This window comes from Salvelinus alpinus, chromosome 27, assembly GCF_045679555.1.
Source record: "Salvelinus alpinus chromosome 27, SLU_Salpinus.1, whole genome shotgun sequence".
Taxonomy (NCBI): Eukaryota; Metazoa; Chordata; class Actinopteri; order Salmoniformes; family Salmonidae; genus Salvelinus; species Salvelinus alpinus.
In genome coordinates this window covers 4,114,864-4,129,954 of record NC_092112.1, presented here as the reverse complement: position 1 = coordinate 4,129,954, position 15,091 = coordinate 4,114,864, and the positions used below count along the sequence as shown (strand labels likewise).

The 15,091-nt window shown below is 42.5% G+C and overlaps 1 protein-coding gene across 1 annotated transcript in view; it reads left to right on the top strand.

The window, feature by feature from the left end:
- LOC139555904 (transcription factor AP-2-delta-like) overlaps positions 1-13,598 on the top strand; it is a 19,284-nt gene extending 5,686 nt beyond the window's left edge. Inside the window, exons 3-8 of the mRNA XM_071369268.1 lie at positions 708-768; positions 4,167-4,332; positions 4,887-5,005; positions 8,396-8,537; positions 9,069-9,182; positions 12,463-13,598. Coding sequence (XP_071225369.1) covers positions 708-768; positions 4,167-4,332; positions 4,887-5,005; positions 8,396-8,537; positions 9,069-9,182; positions 12,463-12,673 — 813 coding nt within the window. The 3' untranslated portion in view covers positions 12,674-13,598. The remainder of the gene's footprint in view (positions 1-707; positions 769-4,166; positions 4,333-4,886; positions 5,006-8,395; positions 8,538-9,068; positions 9,183-12,462) is intronic.
- The last annotated feature ends 1,493 nt before the right edge of the window (positions 13,599-15,091 follow it).

The window sequence follows — 15,091 nt, the reverse complement described above, 5'->3', positions numbered from 1 at the left end:
CTGTAACAGTATAACTTTACGTCGTCCCCTCGCCCCGACACGGGCGCGAACCAGGGACCCTCTGCACACATCAACAACTGACACCCACGAAGCATCGTTACCCATCGCTCCACAAAAGCCACGGCCCTTGCAGAGCAAGGGGAAACCCTACTTAAGTCTCAGAGCAAGTGATGTAACTGATTGAAACGCTACTAGCGCGTACCCGCTAACTAGCTAGCCATTTCACATCCGTTACACTACCACATTTGTGGTTATGATCGGTAACAACAGGTAGGCCCAGATATCCACACACACGCCACCGTGGGCTGAGCGTTCTCGCCCAACCTGAGGTTGACGCACTGTGCGGAGCTGAATGTGTCCGTTTTTTGATTCTCATTTGTTTCTCTCTGGACCTTATTAATGCATGATTACTATTATTTTAATTTAACTAGGCAAGTCATTTAAGAACAAATCCTTATTTACAATGACGGCCTAGGAACAGTGGGTTAACTGCCTTGTTCAGGGGCAGGTTATTATCTTGTCAGTTTGGGGCTCGATTTTCCAACCTTTCGGTTACTAGGCCAACGCTCTAACCACTACGCTACTTGCTGCCACATTTTGTTGTTGTTATTATTCATACAAATAGTATTATTATTGTTATCATTAATACAATTATTATTATTATGATTGCTGTTGTTGTTATTATTAATAATGTGACGCCGTTTCAGGGCTCCGTCGAGGCGCAGTGCGGGCTCATGCTCAACGGCCAAGGTGGCGTCATCCGAAGAGGTAACACACCTTACACACACACCTTACAACACACACTTTACACACACACCTTACAACACACACCTTACAACACACACCTTACAACACACACCTTAGACACACACCTTAGACACACATTAACATGAATACCCATCTCCTTCTCTGTCTGGTAAACTGAAGAATCGAACAGACAAGACGGAATCTAAATCAAGTGAAAATATATTGTTGTTGAATTAGCCAATATTATGACACACCACAGTACTATTTTAAATTTTTCTGTCAGTTTGTGTTTAAAGTTGTTAAAATGTACGTGAAATGTCCTGTCATGCATGCAGGCACTTTCACTTCAAACCAGACAATTCTACTACTCTGCCTGAAGCTGTAATGTCGGATTTCCTTCCCGCTATCAGTACAACCTCCATTGTAGAATGGAGAGTGCGTCATCCTTTCACTCTGATCAGTCATTCTCAAACCAACTCTATGAGGAAATGAAGAAAAAATCATATTGTCTAGCAACAACAACAACAATAATATTAATAATAACAATAACAGTTATAGTAATTGTTATAATGACAGCAATAATAACAGTTATAGTAGCTTGACAGTAATAATTACAGTTGTAATAACAGTACAAGGAGTAATAATAATAACTAATAAAAAAATCCAGAAAAAAGGTGGTTTGCTTGCTAGCTTGTTTTAAAGTGTTTATGGGATGGCAGGTAGTGGTTAAGAGTGTTGGGCCACTAACCAATAAGTCGCTGGTTTGAATCCCGAGCTGACTAGCTGAAAAATATTTTGATGTGCCCTTGAGCAAGGAACTTAACCCTAATTGCTTCTGTAAATGCATTTAAAATGTCTAAAACCATATTTTTGGCATTTTATCCATGAAATATAATACTAATTTATGCCAATTTCCTCTGTTTATAGTTGATCAAAGTGAAGTTAAGGTAGTCTGAACATGTGACAGTTGGTTTGGTTTCTCTAGCTTGAACGGTTCAATAATTACTGTTGGTGAGTTATTTTATGCAAAATATACAGTACATACTTTTAGTACATAAACATTTTTAAATAGTTTACGCTCTAGAGCGGGCGGAATACATGGAATAATAACACATCTAGAGTTGTGCTTTCTCTTCAGCAAGAACAACTAATAATAATTTCACAGTGTTATCCTTCACAGTAATAACTGAAGGATGTTTTTTTTATTTTTTTATTTCACCTTTATTTAACCAGGTAGGCCAGTTGAGAACAAGTTCTCATTTACAACTGCGACCTGGTCAAGATAAAGCAAAGCAGTGTGACGAAAAACAACAACACAGAGTTACACATGGAATAAACAAAAGTACAGTCAATAACACAATAGAAACATCTATATACAGTGTGTGCAAATGAAGTTTGATCATTTCATAGTGTTATCCTTCACAGTAATAACCAAAGGATGTTTTGTTCATTTCATAGTGTTATCCTTCACAATAATAACCAAAGGATGTTTTGTTCATTTCATAGTGTTATCCTTCACAATAATAACCAAATGATGTTTTGTTCATTTCATTGTGTTGGCCTTCACATTAATAACTGAAAGATATTTTGATGTCATTAGTAAAGACTTATGACTGTTTTAATTATTTGTTATCATTGATGAATTGGAAATGAACTGTATAATGAAATATAGCCTAATGATGTAGAGAGAGCTAATTCGAAGTGAAATATTGTTCCTGCTGATTTTAATCCACTAGGCTGTTGACACAAGACTTTTCCAGATGTTCAGCGTGGTAAAATAAATATAAATAATAAAATGAAAATAAGATACAAATAAAATCATTTTACCTCGAGCTTGGTAAGGAGAACAAAGAGCAAACTGCTTTCCTGGAATTTTTACCTGTTAACTGTTGCTGTGATAGTGTTTTACTTGTTATCTGTTGCTGTGATAGTGTTTTACCTGTTATCTGTTGCTGTGATAGTGTTTTACCTGTTATCTGTTGCTGTGATAGTGTTTTACCTGTTATCTGTTGCTGTGATAGTGTTTTACCTGTTATCTGTTGCTGTGATAGTGTTTTACCTGTTATCTGTTGCTGTGATAGTGTTTTACTTGTTATCTGTTGCTGTGATAGTGTTTTACCTGTTATCTGTTGCTGTGATAGTGTTTTACCTGTTATCTGTTGCTGTGATAGTGTTTTACCTGTTATCTGTTGTTGTGATAGTGTTTTGACCTGTTATCTGTTGCTGTGATAGTGTTTTACCTGTTATCTGTTGCTGTGATAGTGTTTTACCTGTTATCTGTTGCTGTGATAGTGTTTTGACCTGTTATCTGTTGCTGTGATAGTGTTTTACCTGTTATCTGTTGCTGTGATAGTGTTTTGACCTGTTATCTGTTGCTGTGATCTATCAAATACGTCGTTATTTTTCTGTTATTCTCTAGCTTTACACACGTGTAATTTTCCACTAAGCAGCCTGTGTCTAGTAGTTTAATAAACAGTGCAGGTGCGTGTGTGTGTTACTCTGTCTTGGTGTTGTGTTTTGGAGAGTTCTGGAGGATTGATGCGGGGATCCCTCCGCTATCACTTTCGGTTAATGGTGTGCAGGATTTAGCCGCGAGCTCCACTGCTCCAACCATCACAACCAATAATCTTTGCTTTACCTCGCGCACCCGTATCGATAGCTTCTCTCGCCTCGGGCGGCCGCTTTGATATGCTAATGCCGCGCGGCCCGAATTCAGCTGAGATCATATTAATGTTGTTCTTTCTGACGCCGGCTTTGGCGCCATGAATATTCACACAACCTTTTTCAAAAGAAAAGTCTCCAGAAACGCGGCTTCTACTTAGAGCAGTGTCTGTGTTTTAATCACCAGTATCCCGCCAAGCCTCCAGCATCTGATCAAGCATATCACCAGACGTGTGCCCTCTACGTGCACGCGCCCTCTCTCAGACTGCTGCTGGGTTTGTGTGGGCTGTGCTGTCTTGTGACAGGTGCTATAAACATTGTTTTTAAAATAGGAAGAGAATGACATTTGGCCCGTGTCTCTTTTTCTTTAATTTTCGTGGCAAACTTGTAAAAGGCGCTTGATACCGCGTGTGATCCCGCCGCCGCTCACGCCGCCGCCCGAGGCTATTCTCCACTGCTTAAATAGCGCTATCGCCTCTGGGCCCACGCGCTCCACCGCACTACCGGCAAAAGCTCTTTTTCCATTGCCCGTGGCAACATAAAATACAAACTACTTTGATTCAAAACACTTTTGGAGGAATTAATATGATGTGAACTCACAGCTTTCAGAGACGTGAGTCTGACTGACAGGCCAGGCAGGAAACTGTCACACAGCTGGACTTCACACACGACTATCACACACACGCACAAGCACACACACACACACACGAACACACACACGCACGTGTTTATTTGTTGTGTTGCTGTGTTACGTCTAGGAGGTACCTGTGTGGTGAACCCCACAGATCTGTTCTGCTCTGTCCCCGGCCGTCTGTCCCTCCTGAGCTCAACCTCCAAATATAAAGTCACCATCGCTGAGGTGAAGAGACGCCTCTCGCCTCCAGAGTGTCTCAACGCCTCACTACTGGGAGGAATCCTCCGCAGGTACACACACACACACACACACACACACACACACACACACACACACACACACACACACACACACACACACACACACACACACACACACACACACACACACACACACACACACACACACACACACACACACACACACACACACACACACACTCAAATGATAACAAAAACATGAACAATGGAGTAAAACATATTTGTATTTTAGGTTCTGATGACAGTTTTAGACTCATGAGTTTTTTTCCCGAAAGTGATCGGTATTATATTATTGATATACTAATGTTTCATTGATAGTGATGTGATAGTATATGGTGGGGTTACACATTCATACATGGCAAAACAGAGAGTCAAAAAAAGTAATACAAAGAAAAAAGATTTTGATGTGTCTGTCCTATATCTGTATGTATGTTAATTTGAACCAGTTTCTCACAGCAGAAAAATTATCGTGCAGCAACAGGAAATGGGAAATATTATGTGGATTATAATTAATGGGAATGTTTTATAGTGGTTAATACATTGTTGGTATTGATGTGAAGATGTGATCATGTCTTTTAATGCAGAGCTAAGTCTAAGAATGGTGGTCGTTGTCTGAGGGAAAAGTTGGATCGACTGGGACTCAACCTGCCAGCTGGACGGAGAAAAGCTGCCAACGTTACACTCCTCACCTCTCTGGTGGAAGGTAGGAATAACTCCTCCCTCTATTAACCTACACCTATTAAAACGCACCTCTCTGGTGGAAGGTAGGAATAACTCCTCCCTCTATTAACCTACACCTATTAAAACTCACCTCTCTGGTGGAAGGTAGGAATAACTCCTCCCTCTATTAACCTACACCTATTAAAACGCACCTCTCTGGTGGAAGGTAGGAATAACTCCTCCCTCTATTAACCTACACCTATTAAAACTCACCTCTCTGGTGGAAGGTAGGAATAACTCCTCCCTCTATTAACCTACACCTATTAAAACTCACCTCTCTGGTGGAAGGTAGGAATAACTCCTCCCTCTATTAACCTACACCTATTAAAACTCAACTCTCTGGTGGAAGGTAGGAATAACTCCTCCCTCTATTAACCTACACCTATTAAAACTCACCTCTCTGGTGGAAGGTAGGAATAACTCCTCCCTCTATTAACCTACACCTATTAAAACTCACCTCTCTGGTGGAAGGTAGGAATAACTCATCCCTCTATTAACCTACACCTATTAAAACTCACCTCTCTGGTGGAAGGTGGGAATAACTCCTCCCTCTATTAACCTACACCTATTAAAACTCACCTCTCTGGTGGAAGGTAGGAATAACTCCTCCCTCTATTAACCTACACCTATTAAAACTCACCTCTCTGGTGGAAGGTAGGAATAACTCCTCCCTCTATTAACCTACACCTATTAAAACTCACCTCTCTGGTGGAAGGTAGGAATAACTCCTCCTTCTATTAACGTACACCTATTAAAACTCACCTCTCTGGTGGAAGGTAGGAATAACTCCTCCCTCTATTAACCTACACCTATTAAAACTCACCTCTCTGGTGGAAGGTAGGAATAACTCCTCCCTCTATTAACCTACACCTATTAAAACTCACCTCTCTGGTGGAAGGTAGGAGTAACTCCTCCCTCTATTAACCTACACCTATTAAAACTCACCTCTCTGGTGGAAGGTGGGAATAACTCCTCCCTCTATTAACCTACACCTATTAAAACTCACCTCTCTGGTGGAAGGTAGGAATAACTCCTCCCTCTATTAACCTACACCTATTAAAACTCACCTCTCTGGTGGAAGGTAGGAATAACTCCTCCCTCTATTAACCTACACCTATTAAAACTCACCTCTCTGGTGGAAGGTAGGAATAACTCCTCCCTCTATTAACCTACACCTATTAAAACTCACCTCTCTGGTGGAAGGTAGGAATAACTCATCCCTCTATTAACCTACACCTATTAAAACTCAACTCTCTGGTGGAAGGTAGGAATAACTCCTCCCTCTATTAACCTACACCTATTAAAACTCACCTCTCTGGTGGAAGGTAGGAATAACTCCTCCCTCTATTAACCTACACCTATTAAAACTCACCTCTCTGGTGGAAGGTAGGAATAACTCATCCCTCTATTAACCTACACCTATTAAAACTCACCTCTCTGGTGGAAGGTAGGAATAACTCCTCCCTCTATTAACCTACACCTATTAAAACTCACCTCTCTGGTGGAAGGTGGGAATAACTCCTCCCTCTATTAACCTACACCTATTAAAACTCACCTCTCTGGTGGAAGGTAAGAATAACTCCTCCCTCTATTAACCTACACCTATTAAAACTCACCTCTCTGGTGGAAGGTGGGAATAACTCCTCCCTCTATTAACCTACACCTATTAAAACTCACCTCTCTGGTGGAAGGTGGGAATAACTCCTCCCTCTATTAACCTACACCTATTAAAACTCACCTCTCTGGTGGAAGGTAGGAATAACTCCTCCCTCTATTAACCTACACCTATTAAAACTCACCTCTCTGGTGGAAGGTAGGAATAACTCCTCCCTCTATTAACCTACACCTATTAAAACGCACCTCTCTGGTGGAAGGTAGGAATAACTCCTCCCTCTATTAACCTACACCTATTAAAACTCACCTCTCTGGTGGAAGGTAGGAATAACTCCTCCCTCTATTAACCTACACCTATTAAAACTCACCTCTCTGGTGGAAGGTAGGAATAACTCCTCCCTCTATTAACCTACACCTATTAAAACTCACCTCTCTGGTGGAAGGTGGGAATAACTCCTCCCTCTATTAACCTACACCTATTAAAACTCACCTCTCTGGTGGAAGGTAGGAATAACTCCTCCCTCTATTAACCTACACCTATTAAAACTCACCTCTCTGGTGGAAGGTAGGAATAACTCCTCCCTCTATTAACCTACACCTATTAAAACTCACCTCTCTGGTGGAAGGTAGGAATAACTCATCCCTCTATTAACCTACACCTATTAAAACTCACCTCTCTGGTGGAAGGTAGGAATAACTCCTCCCTCTATTAACCTACACCTATTAAAACTCACCTCTCTGGTGGAAGGTGGGAATAACTCCTCCCTCTATTAACGTACACCTATTAAAACTCACCTCTCTGGTGGAAGGTGGGAATAACTCCTCCCTCTATTAACCTACACCTATTAAAACTCAACTCTCTGGTGGAAGGTAGGAATAACTCCTCCCTCTATTAACCTACACCTATTAAAACTCACCTCTCTGGTGGAAGGTAGGAAAAACTCATCCCTCTATCAATCTACACCAAATAAAACTCATCCCTCTATCAATCTACACCTAGTAAAACTCATCCCTCTATCAATCTACACCAAATAAAACTCATCCCTCTATCAATCTACACCTAATAAAACTCATCCCTCTATCAATCTACATCAATCTACACCTAATAAAACTCATCCCTCTATCAATCTACACCAAATAAAACTCATCCCTCTATCAATCTACACCTAGTAAAACTCATCCCTCTATCAATCTACACCTAATATAACTCATCCCTCTATTAATCTACACCTAATATAACTCATCCCTCTATCAATCTACACCTAATAAAACTCATCCCTCTATCAATCTACACCTAATAAAACTCATCCCTCTATCAATCTACACCTCCTAGTAAAACTCATCCCTCTATCAATCTACACCTAATAAAACTCATCCCTCTATCAATCTACACCTAATAAAACTCATCCCTCTATCAATCTACACCTAATAAAACTCATCCCTCTATCAATCTACAACTCCTAGTAAAACTCATCCCTCTATCAATCTACACCTAATATAACTCATCCCTCTATTAATCTACACCTAATAAAACTCATCCCTCTATCAATCTACACCTAATATAACTCATCCCTCTATTAATCTACACCTAATAAAACTCATCCCTCTATTAATCTACACCTCCTAGTAAAAGTCATCCCTCTATCAATCTACACCTAATAAAACTCATCCCTCTATTAATCTACACCTCCTAGTAAAACTCATGACTCTATACTAATAAATGATTTGTGTGTGTGTGTGTGTGTGTGTGTGTTTGTAGGTGAGGCGCTCCACCTGGCTAGAGACTTTGGTTATACGTGTGAGACAGAGTTTCCTACCAAGGCAGTAGGAGAACACCTAGCCAGTCAACACAACGAACCCAAGGAGACCAACGCACGCAAGAAGATGGTGCTAGCCACCAAGTAAGACACACACACACACACACACACACACACACACACACACACACACACACACACACACACACACACACACACACACACACACACACACACACACACACACACACACACACACACACACACACACACACAGAGAGCCTTATTTACTCTAATATATAGATTTTTTTCACTCTTTATTTGATGCACACTGCAGACAACACCGGAAGAAGAATCGTCACTGAATTACCACAGTGAATTATTGTAATGTTTGTTTATGTGTCGATTATTCCCGAATGGGACTGGTTGCCGATTGACAATTTGACATGAAAATACAAATTTCATTCATTGATTCATTCTGGAAAAAGAAAAAAAATTCACACACACACACACACACACACACACACACACACACACACACACACACACACACACACACACACACACACACACACACACACACACACACACACACACACACACACACACACACACACACACACACACACACACACACACACTGAACCCTTACCCTAAATGCCATGTGACATTTAGACAGATCTGTAAAGAGTTCCAGGACCTGTTGAGTCAGGACCGTTCTCCTCTTGGCTCCTCCAGACCCACACCTATACTGGACCTGGATATACAGAGACACCTCACACACTTCAGGTAAACGCACGCACGCACGCACACACACACACACACACACACACACACACACACACACACACACACACACACACACACACACACACACACACACACACACACACACACACACACACACACACACACACACACACACACACACACACACACACACACACACACACACACACACACACACACACAATGTAATATGCATAGTCCTAAAAATAGTCAAAGCCACTCTGCTACCCAAGGGTTAGGGGTTAGGGGACTAGGGGATCTTCTACCCCCAAGTCATAGACTGTTCTCTCTGCTACCCAAGTCACAGACTGTTCTCTCTGCTACCCCCAAGTCACAGACTGTTCTCTCTGCTACCCAAGTCACAGACTGTTCTCTCTGCTACCCCCCAAGTCACAGACTGTTCTCTCTGCTATCCAAGTCACAGACTGTTCTCTATGCTACCCAAGTCACAGACTGTTCTCTATGCTACCCAAGTCACAGACTGTTCTCTATGCTATCCAAGTCACAGACTGTTCTCTATGCTGCCCAAGTCACAGACTGTTCTCTATGCTGCCCAAGTCACAGACTGTTCTCTATGCTGCCCAAGTCACATACTGTTCTCTATGCTGCCCAAGTCACAGACTGTTCTCTATGCTGCCCAAGTCACAGACTGTTCTCTCTGCTACCCAAGTCACAGACTGTTCTCTCTGCTATCCAAGTCACAGACTGTTCTCTCTGCTACCCCCAAGTCATAGACTGTTCTCTCTGCTACCCCCAAGTCACAGACTGTTCTCTATGCTGCCCAAGTCACAGACTGTTCTCTCTGCTACCCAAGTCACAGACTGTTCTCTCTGCTACCCAAGTCACAGACTGTTCTCTCTGCTACCCCCAAGTCACAGACTGTTCTCTCTGCTATCCCCAAGTCACAGACTGTTCTCTCTGCTACCCAAGTCACAGACTGTTCTCTCTGCTACCCAAGTCACAGACTGTTCTCTCTGCTACCCAAGTCACAGACTGTTCTCTCTGCTACCCAAGTCACAGACTGTTCTCTCTGCTACCCAAGTCACAGACTGTTCTCTCTGCTACCCCCAAGTTACAGACTGTTCTCTCTGCTACCCAAGTTACAGACTGTTCTCTCTTCTACCCAAGTCACAGACTGTTCTCTCTGCTACCCCCAAGTCATAGACTGTTCTCTCTGCTACCCCCAAGTCACAGACTGTTCTCTCTGCTACCCAAGTCACAGACTGTTCTCTCTGCTACCCCCAAGTCATAGACTGTTCTCTCTGCTACCCCCAAGTCACAGACTGTTCTCTCTGCTACCCAAGTCACAGACTGTTCTCTCTGCTACCCCCAAGTCACAGACTGTTCTCTCTGCTATCCCCAAGTCACAGACTGTTCTCTCTGCTACCCAAGTCACAGACTGTTCTCTCTGCTACCCAAGTCACAGACTGTTCTCTCTGCTACCCAAGTCACAGACTGTTCTCTCTGCTACCCAAGTCACAGACTGTTCTCTCTGCTACCCAAGTCACAGACTGTTCTCTCTGCTACCCCCAAGTTACAGACTGTTCTCTCTGCTACCCAAGTTACAGACTGTTCTCTCTGCTACCCCCAAGTCATAGACTGTTCTCTCTGCTACCCCCAAGTCACAAACTGTTCTCTATGCTACTGCACTGCAAGCGGTACTGATGCACCAAGTCTGGAACCAACAGGACCCTGAACAGCTTCTACCCCCATGCCATAATTCTGCTAAATAGTAAAATGGTTAACTAACTAGTTAGTAAAATAGTTAACTAAATAGTTAACTAAATTGCAAGTAAAATAGTTAGCTACCCTTACCATCTGCATTGGCTCTTTTTGCACTAACCTTTTTAACTCATCATATACACTGCTACTACTGTTTATTATCTATCACTTTATTACTAGTTATATGTACATATCTACCTCAATTAACTCGTACCCCTGCACATGGACTCGGTACTGGTACCCTGTGTATATATCCAAGTTATTACCTCATTCCCCTGCACATGGACTCGGTACTGGTACCATGTGTATATAGCCAAGTTATTACCTCATTCCCCTGCACATGGTCTCAGTACTGGTACCATGTGTATATAGCCAAGTTATTACCTCATTCCCCTGCACATGGACTCGGTACTGGTACCATGTGTATATATCCAAGTTATTACCTCATTCCCCTGCACATGGTCTCAGTACTGGTACCATGTGTATATAGCCAAGTTATTACCTCATTCCCCTGCACATGGACTCGGTACTGGTACCATGTGTATATATCCAAGTTATTACCTCATTCCCCTGCACATGGACTCGGTACTGGTACCATGTGTATATAGCCAAGTTATTACCTCATTCCCCTGCACATGGACTCGGTACTGGTACCATGTGTATATAGCCAAGTTATTACCTCATTCCCCTGCACATGGTCTCAGTACTGGTACCATGTGTATATAGCCAAGTTATTACCTCATTCCCCTGCACATGGACTCGGTACTGGTACCATGTGTATATATCCAAGTTATTACCTCATTCCCCTGCACATGGACTCGGTACTGGTACCATGTGTATATAGCCAAGTTATTACCTCATTCCCCTGCACATGGACTCGGTACTGGTACCATGTGTATATAGCCAAGTTATTACCTCATTCCCCTGCACATGGTCTCAGTACTGGTACCATTAGTTCCTGCCAAGGCAGCAGCTAGTCTTCCTGGGGTTTATTATGGATCCCCATTAGCTGCTACCAAGGCAGCAGCTACTCTTCCTGGGGTCCGGCAAAATTAAGACAGTTATAAAATTTAAAAAACACAACAATACGTTCATAACATATTTCACAACATATTAAGTGAGTGCCCACAGGCCCCTACTCTACTACCACATATCTACAACGCAAAATCCATGTGTACTTGTGTGTATAGTGCGTATGTTATCGTGTGTATGCATGTGTCTGTGCCTATGTTTGTGTCTCTTCACAGTCCCTGCTGTTCCATAAGGTGTATTTTTACCTGCTTTTTAAATCTGATTCTCCTGCTGCATCAGTTACCTGATGTGGAATAGAGTTCCATGTAGTCATGGCTCTATGTAGTACTGTGCGCCTCCCATAGTCTGTTCTGGACTTGGGGACTGTGAAGAGACCACTGGTGGCATGTCTTGTGGGGTATGGATGGGTGTCTGAGCTGTGTGCTAGTTGTTTAAACAGACAGCTCGGCGCTTTCAACCAGCTACACTACTTATGTCTGTGTTTAGGGTTATATATTGTGTATTTATATGTGTGTGTATTCTCCAGTCTGATCACCCATGGGTTTGGGACTCCGGCGGTGTGTGCAGCACTTAGCACCTTCCAGACCGTTCTCAGTGAGATGCTCAACTTCCTGGACAAACAATCTGCCACTGGGAACCATGGGAAAACCTCAGGTCAGGAGACGGAAAAGACCGGAACCGCCCGGAAAAACAGCGAACCGCTCAATAAAGAGGAGAAAGCTGAAAAGACAGAGTAACCCCTTCCCTGTGCCTTGGGAGGAGGAGCTATGGAGACAGCTATGTTTATTAATTCTGATCAACAGGAAGTAGAGACATGGACTTCTGGTCACCGCCATCTGGGAGCCAACGGGAGAGGAGCACACTGTTCCCCCTTCAGCGTCCACCTGAACAGTGCAATTAATAAGTGTTTACCATTTTAGAACTGAGAGACTGGGGTCTGGGGTTACTATGTTGGTGAGTGTGTTAGACTGGGGTTACTATGTTGGTGAGACTGGGGTTACTATGTTGGTGAGACTGGGGTTACTATGTTGGAGAGAGTGTTAGACTGGGGTCTGGGGTTACTATATTGGTGAGAGTGTGAGACTGGGGTTACTATGTTGGTGAGAGTGTTAGACTGGGGTTACTATGTTGGAGAGAGTGTTAGACTGGGGTCTGGGGTTACTATATTGGTGAGAGTGTGAGACTGGGGTTACTATGTTGGTGAGAGTGTTAGACTGGGGTTACTATATTGGTGAGAGTGTGAGACTGGGGTTACTATGTTGGTGAGAGTGTTAGACTGGGGTTACTATGTTGGTGAGAGAGTTAGACTGGGGTTACTATGTTGGTGAGAGTGTTAGACTGGGGTCTGGGGTTACTATGTTGGTGAGAGTGTGAGACTGGGGTTACTATGTTGGTCAGAGTGTGAGACTGGGGTTACTATGTTGGTGAGAGTGTGAGACTGGGGTCTGGGGTTACTATGTTGGTGAGACTGGGGTCTGGGGTTATTATGTTGGAGAGAGTGTTAGACTGGGGTTACTATATTGGTGAGAGTGTGAGACTGGGGTTACTATATTGGTGAGAGTGTGAGACTGGGGTTACTATGTTGGTGAGAGTGTGAGACTGGGGTTACTATGTTGGTGAGAGTGTGAGACTGGGGTTACTATGTTGGTGAGAGTGTGAGACTGGGGTTACTATGTTGGTGAGAGTGTGAGACTGGGGTTACTATGTTGGTGAGAGTGTGAGACTGGGGTTACTATGTTGGTGAGAGTGTGAGACTGGGGTTACTATGTTGGTGAGAGTGTGAGACTGGGGTCTGGGGTTACTATGTTGGTGAGAGTGTGAGACTGAGGTCACTATGTTGGAGAGAGTGTGAGACTGGGGTTACTATATTGGTGAGCGTGTGAGACTGGGGTTACTATGTTGGTGAGAGTGTGAGACTGGGGTTACTATGTTGGTGAGAGTGTGAGACTGGGGTTACTATGTTGGAGAGAGTGTTAGACTGGGGTTACTATGTTGGAGAGAGTGTTAGACTGGGGTCTGGGGTTACTATGTTGGAGAGAGTGTGAGACTGGGGTTACTATATTGGTGAGAGTGTGAGACTGGGGTTACTATGTTGGTGAGAGTGTGAGACTGGGGTCACTATGTTGGTGAGAGTGTGTTTATTTGTTTGTGCGTGCGCCTGTGTGTGCGCCTGTGTGTGCCTGTTGCTTGCCTGTGTGTGTGTGTGTGTGAGTCCAGATTTCTGAGACTAGCCCATTTTGTAAAGATGAATATTCAGTTGCCATAGAAACAGTTTGTTGTGCATGTCGATCTTTCTACACTCCCCAGAACTATGTTTACGACACAAGCTCTTCGTCCCTTCATAAACATTTGTATAGATATATATAAATATTTAAATAACTTTTCTTGTAGGCTTTGAACTACATATACTGTATGTTAAAACCTTCTGAAATACCTGTGTTGAATAAAACCTATTGATACAAGTTCTTTCCTATTAGTTGTGGTGTAGTGGGTGCGTCAATCAATCAATCAATCAATCACAACACACACACACAACAAAATATATAATCACATGTTGTGGTATTGTATAATAACAGACACAGGACGTGAATCCCCCTGATAAAATATAAAACAGTTTGATCAATCTTACAGTTTGATTGAATACTCCTCCTCAACGGAAGAACTTCTGAAACAGTTGAAACATGAAACATGAAGAATAAAGACCTGCCAGTTCCCCAGAAGAAAGAGAGATAGGTAGTGTCGTAGCGTTGACTATCATTAAATGTGAAGACTGTGTATTATCAAATCAATTCTCTGTGTGTCATTTAATTACGCGATTAAATTAATCATGTAACTTTAATTAACTAGGGAGTCGGGGCATAACGGGAAAATGTTTAAAGAGTATTTATTTCCCGAAATTAACTCTTCCGATATTTTCATATCTTATCGATTACAGTCACTTTTTAATGTATTATTACCTCATCAGTCTCATTCCTGAATGTCACAAACCCTTTGATATCTGCACGAACCCTAACATAGATCATGAATCAGCGATATACAAATTGGCTTAATTATTATTTACTAACTAACTCATCAATCACAGAATTACATAAACACACACACAATAGGTCATACATTGGTTACTGACATGATGGAAGAGTCCCTAGTGGGCTAAG